Source organism: Taudactylus pleione, unplaced genomic scaffold (assembly GCF_031769625.1).
Source record: "Taudactylus pleione unplaced genomic scaffold, aTauple2 ptg001253l, whole genome shotgun sequence".
In the NCBI taxonomy this organism is placed as follows: domain Eukaryota; kingdom Metazoa; phylum Chordata; class Amphibia; order Anura; family Myobatrachidae; genus Taudactylus; species Taudactylus pleione.
Window position 1 is genome coordinate 226,133 of NW_028285653.1, and position 27,525 is coordinate 253,657.

Below are 27,525 nucleotides of genomic sequence, written 5' to 3' on the forward strand. Positions count from 1 at the left end.
AAAACTTTTATTCACAGCACAACCTAAGGATTCCCACTTTACCTTACACATATCCGTAATGTTTAGCAAGACTGCGAAACCATTGGTAACATCGAGTACCATCGCAGCCTCACGCACACTTGCACAAGCCCTGACCTTACTCAGGAATTTCTATCTTCATCGTATGCTATGAGACCTCAGGCTGCGTATGGCATTGCAGTGGATAATTTATGCACGCCCACGAAACGGCATTCAAATGCACGGGTGCGCCGGCTTTCTGCCGACTACCTCCCCCATCACCACCCACAAACTGCACTTCCTGTCAAGTTTTCTGCAATGGGTATATGTAGTTTCTGCAATCGCAGTCCCGGTCACAGAGGCCGATTCACGCACACGCGCTGCGTTTCATACTAGGGGTGTGCACCGGCCACTTTTCGTGTTTTGTGTTTTGGTTTTGGATCTGGATCTTTCTTCGTGTTTTGGATCTGGATTGGTTTTGCCAAAACCACCCTTCCGTGTTTTGGGTTCTGGGTTTTGTGTTTTGGATCTGGATTTTTTCTTAAAAAATAAAAAAAAAACGCTAAAATCACATAAAATGGGCCTTTTTTTGTTCCTACGCTATTAATAACCCCAATAACATTAATTTCCACTCATTTCCACTCTATTCTGAACACCTCACAATATTGTTTTTAGGCCAAAAGGTTGCACCGAGGTAGCTGGATGACTATGCTAAGCGACACAAGTGGGCGGCACAAACACGTGGCCCATCTAGGAGTGGCACTGCAGTGGCAGACAGGAAGCCAATCAGCGTTATGGTGCCCATTTGCATGTAGCACGAACCCGGGAGATCCGTGCTACATGCATCTGTGTGATTGGCACAGAGCAATGACAGGTCCGTGAGACCCGTCTGTGCTGCTGTGGTAAAAAAAAAAAAAAAACTTGTGTAAAAAAAGAAAAAAATGGCGTGCACCCCCCCAAAAAAGAGCAACCAGCCCCGGGCATTAGTAACCCAGTGCTGGGTGTGCTTAAATACAGGGGATAAACGACGTAGGGGTCCCCTGTACTTAAGCACAACCAGCACCGGGCTAGTCAGAACCAGCGCTGGTTGCCAAAATACGGGGGACAAACGACGTAGGGGTCCCCCGTATTCTGCGCAACCAGCTCTGGGCTCTGATCCGGTCCTGGTTCTGGAAATACAGGGGAAAAAAATTAGTAGGGTTCCCCTGTATGTTCCAGAACCAGCACTGGACTTTTTCTAGCGGGGGGTTGATGCCACAGCCAGGGGAGCCCTTTCACCGGGCCCCCCAGCCGCAGCATCAGCCCTGACCGCTAGTCAGCCCAGGCCGGGGATCCCTGGAGAGCTGGGGACTCCCCCAATAAAGGGGTCACCCTCTCCAGGGCACCCCAGGCCCAGGCTGATAGCCCGGGGCTATCCCCGCCACCCCTGGTGGCAGTGGGTGGCGGGTTGATTGTGTGGTGTGGTGTAAATAAAGAATATCAAACATTGTCTTTACAAGTAGAACTGCAAGTCCCAGCTAGCCTGCCCTGCATGCTGGTACTTGGAGAACCACAAGTACCAGCATGCAGGGCATTAAAGGCCCACTAGTACCTGTAGTTCACCTGTAAAAAAAATGTTTAAAAAAACACAGGACACACACACCGTGACAGTATAAGTTTATTAAACATACATACACACACACACATGTACACATACTCACCTATGTAACATCGTCCACTTGTCCGGTAAAGTATCCATAGGGGACCTGTGAAAAAAAACATACTCACCATCTCCTATGCGAGGTTCTGTCCTCTTCGTTCCAAAGTAGGCATCCCCGGACTTGGCAAAAAAACAAAACGAAAACGCGATCCACGAACTTAGTACCGTTCTATAGAACGGTACTTCCCGAATGAGAGCTTAGCGGCGGGGTATCACCATGGAAACCCCGCTGCTAAGCGTTCATTGGCTGAGAGAGGCCATCTCCCGTCTCTCAGCCAATGAATGGCTCCCTCCATTGTAGTCAATGGTGGGAACCGCAGGGTAAACTTTAATAACCTTGCGGCTCCCACCATTGACTACAATGGAGGGAGCCGTTCATTGGCTGAGAGACGGGAGATGACCTCTCTCAGCCAATGAACGCTTAGTAGCGGGGTTTCCATGGTGATACCCCGCCGCTAAGCTCTCATTCGGGAAGTACCGTTCTATAGAACGGTACTAAGTTCGTGGATTGCGTTTTCGTTTTGCTTTTTTGCCAAGTCCGGGGATGCCTACTTTGGAACGAAGAGGACAGAACCGCGCATAGGAGATGGTGAGTATGTTTTTTTTCACAGGTCCCCTATGGATACTTTACCGGACAAGTGGACCGTTGTTACAGGGTTACATAGGTGAGTATGTGTACATGTGTGTGTGTGTGTATGTATGTTTAATAAACTTATACTGTCACGGTGTGTGTGTCCTGTGTTTTTTTAAACATTTTTTTTACAGGTGAACTACAGGTACTAGTGGGCCCTTAATGCCCTGCATGCTGGTACTTGTGGTTCTCCAAGTACCAGCATGTGGGGCAGGCTAGCTGGGACTTGCAGTTCTACTTGTAAAGACAATGTTTGATATTCTTTATTTACACCACACCACACAATCAACCCGCCACCCACCGCCACCAGGGGTGGCGGGGATAGCCCCGGGCTATCAGCCTGGGCCTGGGGTGCCCTGGAGAGGGTGACCCCTTTATTGGGGGGGTCCCCAGCTCTCCAGGGATCCCCGGCCTGGGCTGACTAGCGGTCAGGGCTGATGCTGCGGCTGGGGGGCCCGGTGAAAGGGCTCCCCTGGCTGTGGCATCAGCTCCCCGCTAGAAAAAGTCCGGTGCTGGTTCTGGAACATACAGGGGAACCCTACTAATTTTTTTCCCCTGTATTTCCAGAACCAGGACCGGATCAGAGCCCAGAGCTGGTTGCGCAGAATACGGGGGACCCCTATGTCGTTTGTCCCCCGTATTTTGGCAACCGGCGCTGGTTCTGACTAGCCCGGTGCTGGTTGTGCTTAAGTACAGGGGACCCCTACGTCGTTTGTCCCCTGTATTTAAGCACACCCAGCACTGGGTCTCTAATGCCCGGGGCTGGTTGCTCTTTTTGGGGGGGGGCACGCCATTTTTTTCTTTTTTTACACAGGTTTTTTTTTTTTTTTTACCACAGCAGCACAGACGGGTCTCACGGACCCGTCAGTGCTCTGTGTCAATGACACAGATGCAAGTAGCATGGATCTCCTGGTCCGTGCGTGCATCTGTGTCATTGAAATACACAGCAGCACAGACGGGTCTCACTGACCCATCTGTGCTCTGTGTCACTGTCAGTCACACAGATGCATGTAGCACGGATCTCACGAGTCCGTGCTACATGCAAATGAGCACCATAATGCTGATTGGCTGAGAGCCGTGACAGACGGCTCTGTCAGCCAATCAGCACTTTGCCCAGTAAAGGCAAAGGCATTTTTTTTAAAATGGCCGCTCGAGGCAAAACCTCGAGATCCGACAGCAGACCTCGAGGTTTTGCCTCGGGAGAGGGATCCGGGGCAGACAGGGAGATCCGAGCTTGGGCTCGGATCGCCCTGGATCCCCGAAGTTCGGGTGGGTTCGGTTCTCAGGGAACCGAACCCGCTCATCCCTATTTCATACGCAGTACGCAGCAATCATCCGATTGTGCTTGTATTAGCAACTGCGTTCCTTCCTGAATCAGGCCCTTTCTTTGCTGCAGTCCATTGAGCTTTAACAAATTAGGCCGGGGCGCATTTACTTTCTTGTCACAATCTAAATAATAGAGCCAACGTGATTTGAGGACAGGAAGTGGTTCCGTATAAATATTATATTAATCGTGACTACCAAAAACGTCTTACTTTGTGTACAGTAAATACATATAACTTACTAATTGTCTTACTCCATATGTCTGGGCATTTTTATCATGTTGTATCAGTTTATGCAAAGCGTGAGCCAGACCATATACTGCCGTGAATGTATAGTACAACTTTGACTCAGTAATTCCATAGTAATTTGGCGGAAGAATCCTTTTGTCCGTACAGTTCATCCCAGAAAAGTTATGTGTAAATTGATAAAAATCATTTTTTAATTTGTTTGGAGAAAGACAATGAAATATCCAGAGCCAAATATCTTCCAATAGTGGATCGGTTGGGCGATTAGATGGGTTTACATTATTAATATGATGACTAATGCTGGAGATATTTTTAGGGGGAAATATGAACATTAAACTACAATTAACTGATGTAAAGATGGTTTCTGCCATACATTTAATATTAATCCATGAGTCATGTAGGATTAGTGTGATATTTTCATTAATATTTTCAGATTTAGCAAAATATTTAAAATAATTTATAGAGAATATACCACATATTATTATAACTTTAGAAGTTAACTTCTCAATCTCAGTCATTTTCCTCATGTTAATGTTGTCATCATTAGTAAATTTGATGATCGACTCGATGCAGATCCCATGCTGGGTCATCATTGTACTCAGTTCTCGTAATTCCATGTCTCCACTACCATCACTTGGTGTAATGACTCCAACCCAGTTCCATCCAAAAAGTAGCAGACACTTCACAATCGCAGCATAACGGACCCGATCCCCTGGGACAATCCGGTAAAAGGTTGGGTATAATTCTCTGTCATTTAGAACAAGGTCAGTGGTTCCATAATTGATCTGAAAAAACATAATATACTGGGGAATATTGTAGGTATTGCTATTATTTATTCATCACAAATATAGATGTATAATGATTGACGAGGGGACAATGTTTAAAAAAGGTATCCAGGCACATTACAGGGACAAGTGTTCCTCTGCTGGTTTCCCCATTTTATCACAACAAATATTAAACAAATAAGGAGGCTTCATTGCAATCAGAACACATGGGTTGTTCTTTTCTGCATAGATATACAGACAATTCTGCAAATGGGTTGGGCACGGGATACTGACACGTTTTAGTAAGTATCTTAACCGTTTCCCTCCCCCACCGCAGCCTAACTCTAAACCTCCTCCTAGTGCCTAAACATAACCTCTAGCATATACATACCAATGGAATGCCGGCGGTTGGGATGCTGGCGCCGGTATTCTGACAGGTGCCGGCCGGCATCCTGCCCACCAGGATTTAAACTGCATCCCCAGTAGACTGCCAGTATATATGTGTGATTTGGTAAGAGTGCGGGCGTGTCATGTGGGGGAATGTCAATGTACCAGTCTGAAGCCTGTTGCAAATTTCCACTATATAGGAGGGTTGTAGACAAAGGGGTAATTAATGTTCCAATTGTAATGCTCCCTTCTGATCCTGGGGAAGAACAGAGCTAGGTATCAGCACACAGCAAATGTTAGGAGCCGTACATGCTCCCTTTGCTAATTCCAGGATTGCAGGTAACTTGTAACTGTACAGAGACAATGGGGAAGATGTAATAGGTTGCAAGTTTTTGTCAAGGTAAAACTGTCTGGTACCAATGGCTGTTTTTTCAGCAAAGTTGATTTTAACGTCCGATGACAGGTGGTGTGTTGTGAAGCCACAAGTCACAGATATTCCAGCATGTTTCCAGCACGTTTGCTGAAATTATGCAAATAAGTTAAATATATAAAGTAACATGGGCATCATCTCTAAACTAGAGCCTTATTAGCAATGGAGTATATGGAGCTCCAGCTCCAGGCCTCTACATAAATATAGGCCCATCATTATGGCTGTATGACTCTTATAAGCTGACTAAAGCTGATAAGCTGACAGTCGGCCATAAGCCCTAAGTATATAAAATTGATTTTCTAGTTTAAAAAAAAAAAATGTATATATTTTTTTTATATTTAGGGAGTTAGTGGGACTGTACACACCCACATGGCTCTAGCCACACCAACACAGCACTGATCACAACTCTCCTATCCTCAGTATAGGACAATTTGGCTTTTAATAGGCCCTACTCTAAACATAACTAACTTTGTTAATAGCATTAAGCTTGACAGGCCTTGGCTAGCAGAACTCTAGAGGAAAGACACCTTGTTTCCACCAGCCCTAGGCCTGTTGTCACCAATGTGCAGGAGCCAAAAATGTGCAGGAGACACCTCCTCGATACAACCAGCCCTAATGCCAACTACTCTAGGGCCCCTCTCTGTACCTTCTCTGTACCTTCTCTGTACCACCATGGATTTAATATTTACATAATAGTAGAATAAATTTGTTTTTCATAGGTGGAGCACTTGGTGATCCATATGTCCCCAGTATATATATATATATATATATATATATATATATATATATATAATGTGATGTCTTGGGGTTAATTAGCTCGGCAGAGGGTGAATGGGTGCAGTGTTTAGGCGCTTAATGAGGGTCCACACACAGCTTTCAGATGAAATAAACAAGGTGATGCTTTACTCCCGGCATGTGAAATCAGGAAACAAACAGAAAACAATAAAAAACCTAGCCCTTGTTTAGGGCACTAGCTCACTTCTTCCACCCCCTCTATAAGGGAGCAGCTAGTCTGCAAACAAAAGTCCCAAGTCAGCTTAGCCCTGCTTCCTGCAGGTTAGGCCTTGGCTTCCTCAGCCTGCAGCTTCACTGCCTTCTTGTCACAGTCTGAGATTTTGTGGTCCCCCCTATGCCTCCTGCAAGATTCGGACACAGACCTCCTGGCCTCCCAATGGCTCACTCAGCTTCACTGGGCTCTCTGACTGGTCTGTCTCACCAGCCCACACCTGAGCTCTCTCCACCAGGCAGCCCTTACACAGCTTCCCAGCATTCTTTTCTTCCCTGTGTGGGCGCATCTCCCCTGCCCCACACAGGATCTGCTGCTCACCAGTGCCACCTCTGGTGACACTGCCACAATATATTTATATATATATATATATACACAGTAGTGTGCAAAATGAAGGTGTGGAAAACGTACTGCAAAGTGAGAATCCTTTCACAAAAGGAAGTGTTAATAGTTTATTTTTATAAAATAATAAACTGCAAAGTGAATGTACAGAAGAGAAATCTAAATCACATCGATATTGGGTGTGACCACCCTCTGGGCAAAATTTACTAAGCAGCGGGTTCTAACCCTCGGTTAGATGGAAGGTTCTAAACCCCAGCAGTTTGGTGGCAGTTTTGCCGCAGTTTCTAAATGACAGCCCTGTTCTATTCTATTCTAAAATGTGTTTTGATGGCGGTTTTGCATCGATTTTAGAAAATCTGTGGATAGCAAAACCACTGCCAAACCGTCGGGGTTTAGAACCCGCCGCTTAGTAAACTTTGCTCTTTGCCTTGCAAACAGCATCAATTCTTCAAATCTTCTAGGTACACTTGCACACAGTTTTTGAAGAAACTCGGCAGGGAGGTTGTTCCAAACATCTTGGAAAACTAACCACAGATCTTCTTTCTCTTCATGTAATCCCAGACAGACTCAATGATGTTGAGATCAGGGCTCTGTGGGGACCATATCATCACTTCCAGGACTCCTTGTTCTTTTATACGCTGAAACTAGTTCTTAGTGGCATTGGCGGTATGTTTGGGGTCATTGTCCTGCTGCAGAATAAATTTGGAGCCAATCAGACACCTCCCTGATAGTATTGCATGAAGGATAAGTAACTGCCTTTATTTCTCAGCATTGCTGACACCATTAATCCTGACCAAATCCCCAACTCCATTTGCTGAAATACATCCCCAAACTTGCAAGGAACCTCCACCATGCTTCGCTGTTGCCTGCAGACACTCATTATTGTACTGCTCTCCAGCCCTTTGGCAAACAAACTTCCTTCTGTTGCAGCCAAATATTTAAACTTTTGATTAATCAGTCCAGAACAGCGGCTGCCATTTTTCTGCACCCCGTTTCCTTTGTTTCCATGTATACTTGAGTCAATTTGCCTTGTTTCCATATTGAAGGTATATATTTTGGCAGCAATTCTTCCATGAAGACTACTTCTAGCCAGACTTCTCTAAAAAGTAGATGGGTGTACTTGGGTCCCACTTTTTCCTGCCAGTTATGAGCTGAGAGGTTAGAGGAGGGTACAATAATAAGTGTCTGCAGGCAACAGTGAAGTATTGTGGAAGTTCTTTTCAAGTTTGGGGCTTCCTAGACTTCACCATACACCTCGACAAGTTGACGATGAATTAAAGCTGTTGATGTGCCCTTTAGAAGCAGAAATCTGATCACACTAAGCACCTCAATGTGTAACCATGTGTACACCAGCCCAGTCATCTTACAACTGATTTTGGGACGGTATGACTGAAATGAAAACCTGTCTAATGGCCATGAGGGGAAGCGGTGGTCTACTTGAGAATCAAGTAGAGAGCAATACACATGTTAGAGGTCTTGTTACATTACTTTTGAACCACCATTATATATAGAGCTGGCAGCATTTGGCCTAATGTTTTCCCAGTTCTACCATCATCTCAGCTCTATTCTCTAATAATATATACCACACAATAGGGGTAAAATGTGCAGAGTGATTTAGGGATACATTTATGTAAGGTTAGTTTTGGTTGGAGGAAGCAATCATTGGCGAAGAACATTGGAGAATGTGTTCTCATCCAATCAGTACTTCCTCCATTCATTCCTATGACAGTGTCCCCAAGTGACCTGTGGGGCTCAGGTTTTTGGTTTGCTATTTTCAGAAAACAATTAGATCCTACTTTGATCTGACCAGTTTGGTGCAGGTTAATGTGATGGCAGAGGCCCCCACTCTCTGTGTCTCCTTACTATGGCTTTAGCCCCTATGCTGGTTGAGCCCAGTGCTGTTTTAAGATAATATGGGAACCCCACACCAGTTTTCCCTCTATTTTGCCATATCAGCCAAGGCTAAAAGGTCCAGGATGGTTATAGATCTGAAGGGACCCAAAACATTTTATTTTTTAAATTGAACTCATTGTTTACTTTTTACAGTAACAAAGCCTGCACATGATATGTTCTTTATTCATTACTGTAAAAAATTGGATGTGTTTGTCATGAATTTTTTAACTTCTATTTGCTAAACTGAAAGATCATAACAATGGAATTTACAGGTGCAAAAACTGGTTTCAAATGAAGCTGAAATCTGATGGAAGACAAATAGTCTTTTTACTGCAACATGAAAGCGATGTCCATCAATACCATTGATTTTGGTTTAGAACCCAAACCAATGGTTAGTTAATTTACCCCTTATATTTGGTTCGGGTGCGTCCAAATTTAAATATTAATTGCAGCAATGGAGCAGGCAGGAAGGGGGAGCCTTGTGTAAAAGTCCAATGGTTAATGGACTGCCATGCCACTGCAACCCTGTCATTTGAGTGTGGGGAATGGGTGGTGATGGGTGTGAGGAGGCCATGGTATTCGTCTGCTGACTCTGCTTAGACTTACACAGATGGGTGTTGATTGTGGCCATTGCATTGTTGAGTCAATGCTACATCTTCAGATGCAGAACTCAAATCTGCGATGCCAACAGGAGGCATCTTTCTTCTTCAGACAGGATGTAGTCAGCTTTCTTTGTACGGGATGCTGATAGACAAAATACCGGGACCAGAGTCCTGAAAGCATCGGATCCTGGCTCCAGAATTCTGATCACTGGCATCCCAAAGAAATGTATTGGGAGATAAGGGGAGTGGGAGGGGTTAGGGTTAGGCATTAGGGAGAGGATTGGGTATGAAGGGGGGAGGGATAATTGTAGACACTGGGGAGAGAGAGGATTAGGGTTAGGCACTATGGTGGTGGGTTTACGTTTAGGCATTAAGAGAGGAGGGTTAGATTTAGGCACTAGGGGGAGGGTTAGGTGTAAGTGTTAGTGTTAGCTTACTTACCTAAGGATGTCATGATTCTGATTGTCAGGGTGGCACTGCCAGTATTTTGACCAGTGACATCCTGACCACTGGGATCCCATACCCAACCCCTTCAGACACCTCTTGCAGCATTAGCATATTTAGCATATTTGCTGTGTCCAAAGATGAAGCAGTGATATTATTATTAGCATACAACTCACTCACTAAGGTCAGCAGGTATTTGATGTAGGAACACCTATCAACCTCATCTGTTTCCCAATCAGAAAGATTGTAGGTCTGAACTTCAAGTTTTCTCAAATTTTAGTTTCAGGGAACTTGTGCTATTCAGCTATGTCTGGATAAGCTTAACAGCAGTCCAATGCTGGATTGATAGCAAATTGGCTGATATGATTGTCTGCATGTGTGGTGTCTGAATGTGTACCAATGCTAGCATACAATAACGTTCCAAGGCACTTTGATAAGGAAATCCTCTCATTTTCTCCATCTCTGCCTCTGAATTTGGACAAGTAATACTTTAGTACTTTTGTAAATTGGTGTACTGAGTGGTTTAGTATCTGCCATGCAACATTTTTGAGCATCAGCTTAGTATATCCTTGCTGATCAATAGTAACAGTCCCAGTATTCATATTGTCTTGATTCTCTGACCTCTTAGATGGTATGCCAGTTCAAGAGCTTTTAGTTCAAACATATTACTTAGCAACAACTGGCAAATTAGCTGTCCCATCCAGCAAGCAAGAAATAATTTCCAAACACAACTATGATAAATATTTTTTTCTTTCCATTTATAGTACAACTAATTTTCAGTTTTATACAGTACAAAGTCAATTTCCAAAATGTATTTACATTTTAATATTCTGGTTGCTCCAGGTAAAATCCTCAGCTAGCTCACCATTTAAGAAGGCTGATTCAAAGTTTAGTTGATATACAGTAGCAGTAAACAATACATAGCAGATATAGCAATGACCATAATGTATTGCACCAGGTGAGAAGTTCTCTCTATAATAAACACGTGATTTGTAGGTGTAATCTTTGGCAACATTTCAGTTTTGTAGAGAGTAAGACTTCCATCAATGTTTAGTTTCTAGCAGAAGAATCAATTGCATATTACTGTTTTACAGTTGTACAGTCTGTCCATGTGTCAGTTTAAGCTTTATGCTCTTTGTCTATGGCTACATTCCACTTATGCCAGATGGTGCTTGACTTTGCATCTTATATAGTTTCGTGTTTACAGCAAACAAAGTTAGCAATCTCCTCGCTATATCTTTTAGGTGGTCTATCTTTATTGCTTCTCATATAACTCCTGCTCTGTGGTTGAGCACTATCAACTGTAGTCTCAGTTTCTGAAATGTTGCATGGCTAGCATCACAAGTTCTTGTGGTGTTGCAACATTTAACTTACTTGAATCCTACTTGAAGCTGCCTCATGAAAGCCTAGGGGGTACATTTACCAAAAATCATGTTTGGTCCCAAATGATATTGCTGGAAGGTTTTATACTCCTAAACACAAATGTATTAAAGGGCATTTTTGAATGTCTATTTTTATATGATAATGATACTGTTAACGGCTCAGAGACACTAGTGGGAAAAAGTCCTACACAGCATTGAGGGCTGGAGTATATTGGCAAGATGCAGCTGTATAATTATGATGCGGCCCTTTGGGGCCTGAGAGCCAGTAAGCTGTGGTGTGGCCTTTGGGCCGGTAGCAGCCTCTGGGCTGGTTGAGGCTTGTGGGCCTATAAGTTGTGATGCGGCCTTTGGGCTAGTAGCAGCCTCTGGGCTGGTTGAGGCCTAAGGGCCTAAAAGTAGTGATGTGGCCTTTGGGCCGGTAGCAGCCTCTGGGATGGTTGGGGCCTGTGGGCCTATGAGTGGTGATGCAGCCTTTGGTCCAGTAGCAGCCTCTGGGCTTGTTGTTGCCTTGAGGGCAGAACGACTTGGCAGGAGGATGCTGAGTTGCTACCAGTGCTGCCGGGATGACCCTGGCGATGGTGCACTTGATTATGCACTGAGGAGGCTGAGTAGTTACCAGTGTCGCCGGGATGACAGTGACGATGGTGCGCTGGATTGCACACTGGGGATGCTGAGTTACTACCAGTGTCGCTGTGATGACACTGGCAACGGTGCACTGGATTGTGCAATGAGGATGCTGAGTTACTACCAGTGTCACAGAGATGACACTGGCGATGATGCACCAAATTGCGCACTTGGACCACTAAGTTGCCGCCAATGTCGCCGGGTTGACACCGGTGCCAGACACAGACTGGCGCTTCAGGTGGAGGAAGCGCACCATGCTGCATAGATGACACAAGCAGCACGAGCAGGTGGAATGCAGACTGTGCCACCTGGATGGGACAAACGGCAGTAAATAAACATAGTAGACTGGCTCTGGAACTCGACTGGAAAACAGGAGACAGGTACAACTCGAAGTACGAGAAACTGTATCACTGGCAAGGAATAAAGGGCTGGCTGGAATTTAACAAAAACAGGGCCCCACCAGAGCAAGTCTTCCTAATGACAGATTATTGAGCACCTGGGCGGTGTTCAGACAGAAGAATCAATCAGTGTGCACCTGATAGTGCACACAAACAGTCAGAAAATAGTGCAGAGGCTGAAACTGCAAACAATATGCTACTAATCACAGATCCTAATAGGAAGAAGGAGGAGACTTCTGCGAATGCTTGTCTGGCATTCACCCCACACAGCATTGGCAGCGCGGCGCTTGTGACAGTACCACCCCCTTTTGATGAGGGGTTAAGGAACCCTTAGAGCCTGGTTTGTTTGGAAAGTTCTCAAAGAATCTTCTCTGCAAGGTGGGAGTATGCAGAGATCTTTCTGGAACCCAAGAATGCTCCTCTGGTCCAAACCCTTTCCAGTGGACTAGGAACTGCAGATGTCCACGAGAAAATCTAGAGTCCAGAATCTTCTCCGCCACAAACTATTGTTGCCCCTGGACAAGAACTGGTGAAGGTCTGACAGGACATCTATAAATGAACCTGGAAGAAAAGAACACTGGTTTTAGGAGAAAACAATGACATGTGCTGTTGATTCTAAGGGGCTTTGGTAAATTCAGCCTGAATGCTACAGGATTGATCTGTGACTTCTGGCGCAGATTGATATTCCTGGAAGACACCAAATCACTGACTCTGAAATGACATGGTCTCTGATGCTTGTCTGCCCGTGCCTTGGATTGCCCAGATGCTTAAAGGAGAGCCTGGTGTTCCTTCTTCCATACTGACTGTAGCCTTGACACAGTAGAAGAGTCATGAGTTCCTGTAGCAGCAGGCTCGAATGAATTACTCCTAAGATGTGTTCCATAGGTGCAATAAAATGGAGAGATGGAGGATGCAGAGTGGCAGGAATTGTTGTAAGTAAATGACGCAAAGGGCAGAAGTGGCACCCAATCATCTCGACATTTGGAAATGAAGCAGCGGAGGAACTACTCAAACTACTGATTTTCCTGCCCCATCTGACTGTTAGACTGTGGATGGTATCCTGAGGACAGGCTGATGTTGATACCCAGATCAGCAAAGAAGCATCTCCAAAACCGAGCAATGAAGAGCGTACCATGATCCGAGACAATTTCTATTGGAAGTCCATGGAGCTTGAAGACATGGTGGATAAATAGTGTAGACAACTCCTTAGCACATGGTAACTTGCTCAAGGGAATAAAGTGCACCATTTTGGAGAAACGATCCATGACAGTCCAGATGACAGAGCAACATTAGGACACTGGCAGGTTGATAACAAATTCCATAGCAATATGGGACCATGGCTTAGAGGGCATAGGAAGAGGACACAGCAACCATTGAGGAGCGGTATGGAAAGTCTTATTTCTCGAGCAGACATCACATGCCAAGACGAATTCCCAAGTGTCCCATAACATGGACTGCGACCAAATGGAACGGGACATCAGCTCCAGAGTTCTGGCGATGTCGGGTTGACCCCCCATCTTGGAAGAATGAAATTCCTTCAGCACCTCCTTGCACAGTCTCTCAGGGACAAAGAGCACTCCAGATGGTGTCTCACAAATGGCTTCAAACTGGCACGAGCTGAGAGAATCTGCCACGGTCCTGGTCACAGCAAAATGGATTCTAGAAGTCAGCACGATGTTCTCTTCTGAGCCTCTTGGAGAATGAGTGATGGAAAAACTTTGAGACAGGGCATCCGCCTTGATGTTCTTAGATCCAGGTCTGAATGAGATCACATAATTAAATTGAGTAAAGAACAAGGCCCAGCGGGCCTGTCTCGCATTCAGCCTTTTTGCAGTCTCAATATATTCAAGATTCTTATGGTCCGTGAGAACCATTACGACATAATTAGCCCCCTCTAACCAGTGCCTCCAGTTCTCAAAGGCCCACTTAATGGCCAAAAGCTCTCAATTGCCCACGTCATAGTTTCTCTCTGCTGAATCAAACTTTCATGAGAAAAGGGCGCATGGGTGAAGCTTGCCATCTTTGACATCCTTCTGCGACAGAATAGCACCTACTCCAACTTCCAATGCATCAACCTCAACAATGTAATGTAATGTGATGTAATAATATGTTTAAAAATGGGACTAGATGGGCCAAATGGTTCTTCTCTGCCATCAAATTCTATGTTTCTATGTTTCTATGTAATGAAGGGTAACTCAGGATTAGGATGCCGGAGGACAGGAGCTGACAGACAAGCCTCTTTCAAGATACTAAAGGCCCAAATAACGTTAGGAGACCAATTCACAACCTATGCTCCATTCTTCGTTAACTCCACAATGGGTGACACAATAGAGGAGAAGGACTTAATGAACCTCCGATAATAATTAGCAAAGCCCAAGAATCGCTAAATGGCCTTCAGCATTGTGGGTTGTTCTTAATCCATGATAGCTTTTACCTTGCCAGGATCCAGGGATAAGCCCTGTGAAGAGATTATGGTGCGCAATGGTGTGCTGGACTGTGCACTGAGGATGCTGAGTTGCTACCATTGTCGCAGAGATGATACTGGCGATGGTGTGCCAGATTGCGCACTTGGACCACTGAGTTGTGGCCACTGTCCGTGGGTTGACACTGGCACCAGACACAGACTGGCGCATCATGTGGAGGAAGCGCACCATGCTACCTAGATGACACAATCAGCATGAGCAGGTGGAATGCAGACTGTGCTGTCTGGATAGGACAAGCAGCAGTAGATAAACACAGTAGACTGGCTCTGGAAACCGAATGGAAAACAGGAGACGGGAAGAATTGGAAGTACGAGAAACTCTATCACCGGCAAGGAGTGAAGGGCTGGCTGGAATTTAACAGAAACAGGGCCCAACTAAAGCAAGTCTCCCTAATGAAAGATTATTGAGCACCTGGTCTGTGTTCTGACAGGAGAATCAATCAATGTGCACCTGATAGTGCACACAGACAGGCAGTAATTAGTGCAGAGGCTGGAACTGCGCTAACCACAGATCCTAACAGGAGGAAGGAGGAGACTTCAGTGAGCGCTTGTCTGGTATTCACCCCACACAGCATTAGCAGCACAGTGGCTTGTGACAGATACTCATCGATTTGCATCATGTGCGATTTCAGGATGATTTTGTTTGTATGGTACCACGTAAAATTGACTTTGCAAACCAATTTATGTGCTTGAAAGTGATGAAAAGTGAACAAAACCAATTAAATTCAACCATTATCGGAATTCATTTCCTATCATTTTACAAATTATACAATGCATCACATGCATCTGTGCCATCACAAATCATTTATAAAAATGCCCCAAACCATGGAACACGTGCACTGTAGTGGTTTTATGGTGGCAGGAGATAGCAATTGTGTAGAGGAGGCAGTTAGTAGATGTACTGTATCTTGGTGGTTGTGGTGGGATTTGGTGATTGGTGAGTGTTATTGAAAGTTGTTTTGTGTATTTATCTGTTTTTTTATTTTGTTTTTAACGTTTGTTTACTCTGTGTTCCCTTTTCTTTTCTTTTATTGTATTTCCAGTAGTTGTGTGTGTCTGGTGTATGTTTGAGTTTGTGATTAGTCTAGGGGGTAAATTTACTAAGAATCGAGAATGGTTGAGATGCCAACCTTAGGAGAGTTTAGGCATGATTTTCAACTCGCAAATTGACTAAAGGCAAGTCGGGTGAGTTAGAGGGAAATTTCTCTCTTCTCACTCGTATAACTCGGGTGAGATATCAAACTTGAATCTTATCACCATCGGGCTAACTCGGAAGTAATTTTCACTTAAAAGGTATACCAAGAATCTAGATGACAATCTCGGGTGAGATGCCTGCAATTTCTCTGCAAAATTGAAGTTTTAAACACTCACCTCTAGAGCTGCGAGTTCGGCTGAAACATACACAAATCATTGTGATTTTTGTATGTTTCTGCCTGTAAATAGTTTAAATAGGGTATATTTAAAAAAAAAAAAAATAACATAAGGTCCCCCCGAAAAGCCTAACCGTACTTGCCAGCCAGTCCTGATACCTAAAATTACAGGGAACAAAACGAATAGGGTTCCACCATAAATTAGTTACCAGCACTAGGCTTTAGGGCAAGTCCTGATTTTAATTATAGGGAAAAAAATGTGTAGGGGTACCCCTATAATTAAAACCAGCACCGGACCCTTTCTAGCTGGGGGCTGATGCCAGAGCCAAGGGAGCCATTTCACAAGGCCCCCCAGCCACAGCATCAGTCCTGACTGCTAGCCAGCCCAGGCCAGGGATCCCTGGGGAGTTGGTTACCCCCCCAATAAAGGGGTACCCCTCTCCAGGGTGCCCCTGGCCTAGGATGATAGCCCGGGGCTATCCCTGCCACCTTAGGGCAGTGGGTGGCAGCTTCATAGTGTATGTTGTATGTAAAAAATAATAATATCAGCATTGTATTTACAGTTGAACTACAGCTCCCAGCAAGCCTCCCCCGCATGCTGGTAATTGAAGAACCACAAGTACCGGCATGCAGGGCATTAAGGGCCCTCTGGTACCTGTAGTACACCTGTAAAGAAATGTGTAAAAAAACACACACCATGAAAGAACATGAATGTGAATGTGAACGTATTCTGTACAGAGATGGGCACTAATGCGATCACAGCTGCGATTTCACACAGATTGCAGCTGCAAAAATATGCTAATTATTGAAAAGTATACCCAAGCATAGAGATGCCCACTGCTGCCTACTAATATCCGTACAATGTTGTGCACCAGAATAAACATCGGTAACATCGATGCATATTGATCAGCCATACAGCCCTTGCAGAAGGTCTGATCTACCTCAAGTAGAGCAGCTCTCCTGACACGCAGGCTGCTTCCAGGCTGCAAAGGATATCACAATGGCTGCTTTATACATGCCCATGGAACAGCATTTAAACGGATGTACAGGCCTGTGTTATTCTAACCATTCCCCATTATAAACACCCAAAAGCCAACTACCTGTCACTCACTTTGCTAATGGATCCTCCATGTGGGCATAATCACAAAACAATGCACAGTATGGTTAACATGTGCAATGGCAAACAATTATTTCATCTGAATAAAAATCACCATTGTGTACATCTCTGTATCAGGCCCAGAGTGCACATCAGGTTGATTAGTCTCATTAGGAATATCTGCTATGTTATCCACAGTTCATGCACTGTTACCTTCCCATGAATTATAGAATACAGATGCTGTTTTACAGCTAGACATACAGTTCCCATGGGTCTGTCTACATCATTTGGATTAGGATTATCACCGGGCGCACTAGTAACTTTGCATAATGTTTCCTTTTTTAACTGTATTGGGAAAATAAACTTCCATGTAGTGTATTTCTCTGCACTCACTAATTTGGTAAAGTTCATGCTTGCTCCTGCACTGTACATATCACCCTTATTGTTATAAAAGGAATGTTCTGTACTCACTCATATCCTTTGATTCCTTGTCACATATTCCGTATCACTGTTCTTGGTATCATTAATCTGAACACATTAGTGGTGTGAGAGCTCGGTGACCTGGACCCATCATGTATTGTCAGATCCTATAGTTGATATTGGTGGCAGTGGTGTGTGATGCAGGTTAGTCCACACAGTAGAAAATGTAACCAGGTCTTAGGTGTAATAACCAGACAGGACAAGTTTACAGTATGACACATGGATAATGCAGCAGGTACGTGTAACCTCATATGAGTATAATGCTGGAGATTATCAGGGGCACATTCTTATAGCATGGAGGACAGAGCTGAGAAAGCATGGTATGGTTGCACATGCACAGTAGCATACAATATTGGAGGATGAAGTGGCTGGTTCCATCATGACACTAAATTGGTGCTACATTGACTACAAATGTTATAAATCCTGATGACATTTTATTGTTGGCTGATTGACCATCAATGATATCTGTGGAATTATTTTCATATGTTACACAATAGCAAACCACTGCCTTTCCCTATTGTTATTATGATCACTATCTATCTCAGAGACAGTGTTGATAATACATACAAGTGACACTAGCTCTTATTCATAGTGACCCAGGCTGGCACTGTGTGTCTCTGTGTATAGTGCTAGACCACTTACCTGTGGGTACCGGTACAGACTCAGTAACTGGGCCATCGCATGACTTGTATGGAAACCAGAATCACCGACAAATCCGGCTACTTCCCCGTGTTCCCTACATGAATAATTAGGAGCCTCCTTCTTTTCTCCAGACAATATCTTCAAGACATAGTGTAGGGTCTTCTTTGTATCCGCACAAGTATCATACACATGATAACCCAGAGTAACATTGGGGAGAAGGTCGGGGTCTTTGTTAATTTCGTCAACAGCAAATATGAAAGACAATATGCTTCTGTACTGTTCAATGTTAATTCTGCAAGATTTTTAGATTTGGTTTCTTTAAATTAAACAGCAAATCATTTCATGACATTATTTCTTATGTACAGATTTGAGGCTATACATTACATAGAGCACGTATAATAATCAGCGCCATCAAGGAAGATAATACAAAAACATATGCAAGAATCCTAACCAGCTGCCACCATAGAGGAAGGAGGCAGATCTCTATAGCTATATACAGCAGTGATGTGCAGTGAGGTGAGGCAGATCTCTATAGCTATATACAGCAGTGATGTGCAGTGAGGTGAGGCAGATCTCTATAGCTATATACAGCAGTAATGTGCAGTGAGGTGAGGCAGATCTCTATAGCTATATACAGCAGTGATGTGCAGTGAGGTGAGGCAGATCTCTATAGCTATATACAGCAGTGATGTGCAGTGAGGTGAGGCAGATCTCTATAGCTATATACAGCAGTAATGTGCAGTGAGGTGAGGCAGATCTCTATAGCTATATACAGCAGTGAGGTGAGGCAGGTGAGGCAGATCTCTATAGCTATATACAGCAGTAATGTACAGTGAGGTGAGGCAGGTGAGGCAGATCTCTATAGCTATATACAGCAGTAATGTGCAGTGAGGTGAGGCAGATCTCTATAGCTATATACAGCAGTAATGTGTAGTGAGGTGAGGCAGATCTCTATAGCTATATACAGCAGTAATGTGCAGTGAGGTGAGGCAGATCTCTATAGCTATATACAGCAGTAATGTGCAGTGAGGTGAGGCAGGTGAGGCAGAGCCTTTACTGTCATTCTTAGGTATACTCCACATTTTTTACTATAAAAATGATAAGAAAAAAATATATATTATAAATATCTTCTTTGTATTATTCTAATAATTTTTATAGTCAAAACTCTGGAGTAAACAGTTTATGGCAGGTGAGGCACTGCCTCCCCTATCTACATTTTCTGCCCATGCCTGATCAAAACTCCACAAATTACTAGCACTATATACTGCTGCACCTTTGTACAATGCTCACATGTACCCTCAGGATCATATATGTATCTATACATCTGGCTCCGATACTAGCCAGTGCCTCCCCATTTACCTCACTGCATGTCACTGCCAGTGCCTCCCCAGCCATTTACCTCACTGCATGTCACTGATATACAGATGTTTCACTATGAGTGCACTACACCAGTGGCATCACTAGGGGGTGTAGGCACACAGGGTATTAGCAGAGCTACTTTGGTGTCACCCCCTCAGATGATGTCACTGAGCAGCGCTGCAGGAGTGATGGATGACACACACACATCACCCACACTGTGCTGGGATATGCCCAAAAGCTCCCAGAGATCTGAGCAAGCCCCCACCATGACAAGAATGGGGAGGTGACATGCGGTCACTCTCTAAAAATGATATACATGCCCCTTTTTATGTGCGCGCATAGATGACCTGCACTTTGTGACACAGAACTGCCGACTGCTGATCAGACTTCCAATCCAATCAGTGATGGGTGGCCCTCGGAGAGAGGGGACCCTGACACATGTCCCCCCATTCATCTATTGAAACATGGAGTTTAGCCAAGTGGGAAGTGTCTCAATTCCTGATGGCCCAATCTGCCCCTGAGTATGTATAGTAGAAATGCTGGGATACAGCTTGTAGTATAGAGCTAGCAGGGATGTAGTCAGCATCCCGGTCAAAGGGATTCCAGCAGTCAGAATCCCAGCTCCAGAATCCCGACTGCTGACATCTGATTGGTAAATATTTGGGTTAGGAGTTAGGGTTGGGCTGCGGAGGGGGAGGATTAAGGATAGGCTGTTTTAAGCTCTGATAACAGGTGCCAGAATCCCAACCACTCACATCCAGATGGTAAGTATTAGGGTTAGGGGGAGATTTAGGGTTAGCGGTTAGAGTTAGGCACTAGGGGGGAGGGTTAGGCCACGGGAAAGGTGGATTAGGGGGTAGGGCTAGGATAATTACCTAATCCTCTTGTGATTCTGAATGTTGGAATACTGCTGTCGGTATTCAGCCTGTGACATTCATCATACAATCAGATGAGCAGTTTAGTTTTCCTGAAAACCAAATACAGCTGAACTTGGGGGTTCTGAGTCAAATTTGAGTCTCAAATCGAGACAAAACATCATAATCCCAGGACATCAGATCTCATGTGTCTTGGATTGCACATAAGAAAAACTAAGGGCAGACTATGCAGGAAGTGGGTTAAACCACAAGGCTGGGTGATGGCCCAATTGTCAATCACATATTCTTACCCTATAAGATGAATGTTGCCTTACTGGGGATAAGCCTCTTTGGTGGTGGTTGTTTATCTAGGAAGTGTCTGTGACAAATGCTGATTGTTCTTTAGATAGCTTTCTTTTCATTCTCTTGGATTTTTTTCTCCCTTTCATTTCCTCTGCTATTCATTCCTATCTGTCTTTCTGTTATTTTTAGCTCTTTCCTTGTCTTTTGCTCTTCTGTGTACTTGGACCCCCTCCTTCATCAGAACCAGGTTCAATTGACATGTGGTGAAGTCAATGGTCAATGGCTAGAGAGGCACACATAAGGGCTGGTCAGAATGCTGAAAGCCTGTCTCACACCCTACTACACTCACCTCAATACACTAAGCTTCAGTGTCTATTGATTCTCCTACCTGCATCATAAACTGTGTCTTTTCTCTTCCTTCCTCTGTTGCTGCTGACTGAGCTCTGGTGAGTTTCTAAGCAGAACACTTCCTGGTCACATCACACATCCAAGGTGTCCATCAGTGCTCAAGGCACTTCCGCCCCCGCACAGTGAGACATGCCTCTGCCTCTTTGAGCTCTCTTTCTGTGCAGTATTACAGGCTGTGGACTGGCCCCATCCCCTTCTGTGCAAGCAGTGTCTGAGAGTTGAAGCTGAGCTCTTGTTGCCTCACCTGTTATCTATCCCTGTAATTCTAGGGTGCTCCGCAGATTAGTCTATTTTTTTTTACATCAACAATTAGTTTATTGAAAACATAATAAAGTACAAAAAAAGGGGGAATTAAAGACAAAAAAAACGTGGTGGTAAAAAGCAAACAAGGGCAATTGTCCATATTGCAAATAAACATCTGGAGTTACAGTAAAACAGAAATACAGCATATGGGTAGTATCTTGCCATCAAATACAGACAAAGGGTCATAGTACATAAATATAATCTAACAAGAAAAAATAACTAAAATCTCCTTAAGAACTTTAGATAATAACTCAAAAATCTCAAACCAAAAACCATGAATGACTCGGCAATCCCAAACATGTGAAAAAGAGTAAGCTCCTGCAAACATTGCCTCCAGATGAATTTTGAGCTTTAGGACCACATTTTGTGCAACTTAATTGGAGTAATATAGAGTTGATGGAGTAATTTAAAATGCATCTCAATTTGATTAGCACACAAAGATATATGAAATGAGTTATTGTAAATACTTTCCCATTGTAGGGGGGTAAAAGTACACTGCAAAACAGATTCCCAACCTAGTTGGGCTGTAGACTAGTCAATAGGTGTAGGCTGAACAAACACATATGAGAAACAAATATCCCTTATATATTCCCAATTTGCACTAGAGATAACAGTAGTATCCCAAACCCTCAGAGCTTTAGTAATGGCTAGTAGGCAGAACTTAGGTAGGGGACAGACCTGTTTTTGGAGCCATAGTAGGTCTGCTAGAGGATATCCCACCATGGTAGCATGTCCTAGATCAACCCAATGCTTGACCCCAGATGGCAGAAACCAGATGCAAAGTTGTGCCAAAATGCAGATTGATTGATAAAGGATTAATTACTTTGGAAGAGCCATTTTATGGGCCGCTAATCGTGGAGGCTTATTTTTAAACATATGATAACATTCATTTTTTAAACATCATTAAATAGTGGGAAAGTAATGTAATTTTGAAGGCAGCAATACGACCTAGCCATGAAATCTCATGAGAACTAGCACAGACAAATGTACAAACATCAGAGACAGATTAAATTCCAAAACATCTTTAATATTGGAATATGCACACCATGGTAAGTAAAGGATAGTGAAGATGGGAAAATATTAATTGGGAGGGCATCAGATTTAAATGTATTTAGTTTATAAAAAGAGGCCACTCTAAAGTTATTCAAAATGTTATGTAAGACAGGTAGAGAAGTTGAGGGTTTGGTAAAAAAATAGCAGGCCGTCTTCAGCAAAGACACAATACCAAAAAACAAGGCACTTTCAAACCTTAATAAAATAATATAGCACAATCAAGAAAATCAAAATTCCATTTGCTGCAGGTCCAAGAAAACCAAATGTGAGGGTTCTAGAAAGAAAATGCAAACAAAGAGAAAAGAGAAGACCTGCGCAGTAGGAATTAGCATCTCAAACAAATTATTTAATAAATAATTCTAAAAAGTGTATTTTGTTAAGATACCAAACTATCTAAGATAAATACTGTAGCTAAAAAGTAGATAAATGTGGGAAAATACCAAAGTAATGCCCATGTAATTCAGGAAAAATCTTTTCTGTAGGACTTTGAAACCAAAAAAGAAATGTCCAGTACTAGAGGTAAATTTACTAAGAATTGTCAACAGCTCCTTCATTTTCTCCCGCAACTGGGGCTGCCAGGAAAAAACTTAGGTATCCTAAGCAACCCGCTGGCGGTGATGCAGGGCAGGCAGGACCAAGTTTGGACATCTGGTCCGGACTAAAGGACCTGGCAACAATTTCTGACATGTCTACTGTCACTGCATATGATACTGTCACCATTGACAGAATGGTGGAGGATTACATTGGTGACAGCATCCAAGTAGGCATGTCAGACAGTCCGTACCTGTACTAGCAGGAAAAAGAGACAAACAGGCTCTCTTTTACCTGAGTTGCCCCCCCTCCAGTGTGTACTCTGAAAGAGTGTTTAGTACAGCCGGGAACCTTGACAGCAAAAGGCATAGGAGGTTGCTTCCACAAAATGTGGAGAAGATGATGTTCATAAAAATGAATTATCAACTCTTCCAGGGAGACCAGCCTCCAGAACGTACAGAGAGACCTGTGATGGTGGATTCCAGCGGGGACGAGTTAATATTCTGTGAGGATGAGGATGTACACAACACTGAAGAGGGTGAGGAATCGGTGGATGAGGAGGATGAGGACGACATCTTGCCTCCGTAGAACCAGTTTGTGCAGGGACAGATTAATTGCCAGTTTGTTTTGTGGGGGCCCAAACGAACCAATCATTTCAGCCACAGTCGTGTGGCAGACCCTGGCACTGAAATGATTGGTTTGTTAAAGTGTGCATATCCTGTTTATACAACATAAGGGTGGGACGGAGGGCCCAAGGACAATTCCATCTTGCACCTCTTTTTTTTCTTTGCATTTGCATTATGTACAGTTTGGGGCCTAGTTTTTAAAACTGCCATCCTGTCTGCCACTGCAGTGCCACTCCTAGATGGGCCACGTGTTTGTGCCGCCCACTCGTATCGCTTAGCATAGTCTTCCAGCTACCTCGGTGCATCCTTTTGGACATAAAAACACTATTGTGAGGTGTGAGGTGTTCATAATAGACTGGAAATGAGTGGAAATTAATGTTATTGAGGTTAATAATAGCATAGGAGCAGAAAAACCCACAAATTCTGATTTTAGCTGTTTCTATGCTTTTTTAAAAAAAAATACAGATCCAAAACAAAAAACCCAGAACCCAAAACACGGAAGGGTGGTTTTGGCAAAACCAATCCAGATCCAAAACACGAAGAAAGATCCAGATCCAAAACCAAAACACAAAACACGAAAAGTGGCCGGTGCACACCCCTAGTTATTTTTCAAGGGCCACTAGCCAATCAGCTCTGAATCATACTCGTTTTGTTCCCTGCAAGTTTTGGAACTAGGGGCCTGATTCAGACCCGGTCGCAAGCACTGAGCGCTCGCAACCGGGTCGATGGTGGCCCACAGCACATACGCACAACGGAGCTGGTAGACCTTTGACATTCTAGCTATTAATTTGTTGAGGTAATCTGAAGAAATATCACACCACACTTCATGAAGCACCTACCACAAGTTAAATTGGCTTGATGGGCACTTCTTGCATGCCACACGGTCAAGATGCTTCCACAACAGCTCAATGGGGTTGAGATCTGGTGACTGCACTGGCCACTCCATTACAGACAGAATACCAGCTGCCTGCTTCTTCCCTAAATAGTTTTTACATAATTTGGAGGTGTGCTTTGGGTCATTATCCTGTTGGAGGTGGAAATTGGCTCCAATCAAGTGCTGTCCACAGGGTACGGCATGGTGTTACAAAATGGAGTGATAGCCTTCTTTATTCAAAATCCATTTTACCTTGTACAAATCTCCCACTTTACCAGCACCAAAGCAGCCCCAGACCATCACATTACCTCCACCACGCTTGACAGATGGTGTTAGGCTCTATTCCAGCATCTTTTCACTTGATCTGTGTCTCACAAATGTTCTTCTGTGTGATCCAAACACCTCAAACTTCGATTCTTCTGTCCATAACACTTTTTTCCAATCTTCCTCTGTCCAATGTCAGGGTTCTTTTGCCCATATTAATGTTTTCCTTTTATTGGCCAGTATCAGATATGGCTTTTTCATTGCCACTCTGCCTAGAAGGCCAGCATCCCTGAGTCGCCACTTCACTGTAGACGTTGATACTGGCGTTTTGCGGGTACTATTTAATGCAGCTGCCAGTTGAGGACTTGTGATGTGTCTATTTCTCAAACTAGAGACTCTAATGTACTTGTCTTCTTGCACAGTTGTGCACAGGGGCCTCCCACTTCTCTTTCTACTCTGGTTAGAGGCTGTTTGTGCTGTTCTCTGAAGGGAGTAGTACACACCATTGTAGGAAATGTTCAGTTTCTTGGCAATTTCTCATATGGAATAGCCTTTATTTCTAAGAATAAGAATAGACTGTCAAGTTTCACATGAAGGTTCTATTTTTCTGGCCATTTGGAGAGTATAATGAAACCCACAAATGTGATGCTCCAGATACTCAACTAGCTCAAAGGAAGGCCAGTTTTATAGCTTCTCTAATGAGCAAACCCATTTTCAGCTGTGCTAACATAATTGCTCAAGTGTTTTAAAGTGTTTTCTAATCATCCATTAGTCTTCTAATGCGCTTACCAAACATGTTTGCAGCTAGTATAGTAATTTACCATTTTGGCAATGTATAGAGTGTATTTCTGATTCATTTAATGTTATCTTCGTTGAAAAAAACTGTGCGTTTCTTTCAAAAATGAAGGAAATTTCTAAGTAACCCCAAACTTTTGAATGGTAGAGTGTATGTATATATATATATATATACTGTATACGTATATATACACACACACTATATATATATATATATATATATATATATAGCCAGTCACCTCATGACCATGCCTTCCACACAGGGAGAGCTAGAAGATTTGACTAGACTACGTCCTCAGCTCTTCACATCAGTGTGCGGCCACATCATGATGTCACAACATGGCCACACATGAACCTCCACCCGCTGAGCATAGGTGAGACTAGACATGTGGTAATGGGTGGTCCCAGTTCCAACCCTTACTGACACCCCACAATTCACATTATGCCAAATAGCAGTCCCCAAAATTCACAAATCAAAGAGCAGCTCCAACATTTCACATAATGCCTAGCTGTAGTCCCCACAATTCACATTGTGCCAAAGAGTAGTACCCACAACTCTTTTTATTAAATGGGAAGAAGTCAGGAAGCCGGTGGTCGCAATGCTGACTGCTGGCTTTCCGACTGCTTAATCCCGGCAAGGTAGAAATGACAGGTGTTGAAATCTCAATGCCTATCATTAGACCTATGACGGGAACCCGACACCCGGCTTACCGATCGAAGGTAAGCCGGGTACAGACAGCCGTGGGGGGGAGGGTTAGGTTAGGGGCTCCCAGGGGGGACTTAGGGTTAGGCACCCCCCCGGGAGGTTAGAGTTAGGCTAGGGGAAGGGGGGTTAGGGTTCGGCACCTCCGGGGGAGGGAGTTTAGGGTTAGGCACCCCCCAGGAGACTTAGGGTTTGGCTGTGGGGAAGGGGGGTTAGGTTACGGCACTTAGAGGGGATTATTGTTAGGCACCTGGGGGGGAGGTTAGGGATAAGGGGTATAATTACTTTAGTTTATACTTACCTTAAGGATGATCGGGATTTCCTCCTTTGTCAGGCAGCCACATACTGCTTCCTATTAAACAATATGGCCCCTAATTCATTGTATTCCAAATATTAGTTTCCCAAAATCATTATATGGCAAACAGTAACGCTCCCAGTTCATATAATGCAAAAAATTATTTCCTTCATTCATATTATGCCAACCAGTATTACTGAAATTTAAGATTATGTCACAGCAAGGACCTCATTCAGACTCGCTCGCAAGTGGGTCACTGGTGGGGCACTGCGCATGCGCCGCGCATGCCACATGCAAGCTCTGGAGCAAGTGAGAAATTCACTCGCTCCAGGGCTCACTACAAATGGGGCGGCTGTCGATGTTGATCGACAGCTCGCCCCATTTTGTAGACAGGCCCCGGAGCAAGTTTGCCGTTTGTGGGCGGCCCTACTGACATCACTCCTCATGCAGGAAGCTCACTGGGGCTTGCGGCAGATGAGACCCTACCACAAGGATCTCGTCGCAAGTCCGATGGTCGCGACCATCATGACCATCACCTGGCCACTCGCAAAAGCGGTGGGTAGTCACCAACAGCTTAGCGAGTGGTCAGGAGGCCGGCTAAAAAAAAAAAAGCAGCCGCCCTCATTCAGAGCAAGCGCCCGCTTTTTGCGAGCAGCTCTGAATGAGTTCCCAAGTGCCACCAGCACATTTTATGCTAGCCATCCATGATGAAGTGCTTCCTGCTCACTCAGTGTAAAGCAATGCATTACAATCCTACATGTCTAAAACCAAAGCTGTAACATGATTATTTAAATTATGTCTACAGTACCTGCTGAAATCTAAGATATTTTACATTTTAAAGAGAAATACCTATTAACCAAGAAATCTATAGAAACATGTCATAATAAATAGAAGCCCATCATCCAAATTGTTTTTGCATG

The 27,525-nt window shown here is 43.9% G+C and overlaps 1 protein-coding gene across 1 annotated transcript in view; it reads right to left on the reverse strand.

Annotated features, from left to right (window-relative positions):
- Positions 1-3,858: 3,858 nt before the first annotated feature.
- Positions 3,859-27,525, reverse strand: part of LOC148450931 (vomeronasal type-2 receptor 26-like) — a 63,951-nt gene continuing 40,284 nt past the window's right edge. Inside the window, exons 4-5 of the mRNA XM_088462499.1 lie at positions 18,238-18,534; positions 3,859-4,680 (exon numbers count right to left, since the gene is read on the reverse strand). Coding sequence (XP_088318625.1) covers positions 3,859-4,680; positions 18,238-18,534 — 1,119 coding nt within the window. The remainder of the gene's footprint in view (positions 4,681-18,237; positions 18,535-27,525) is intronic.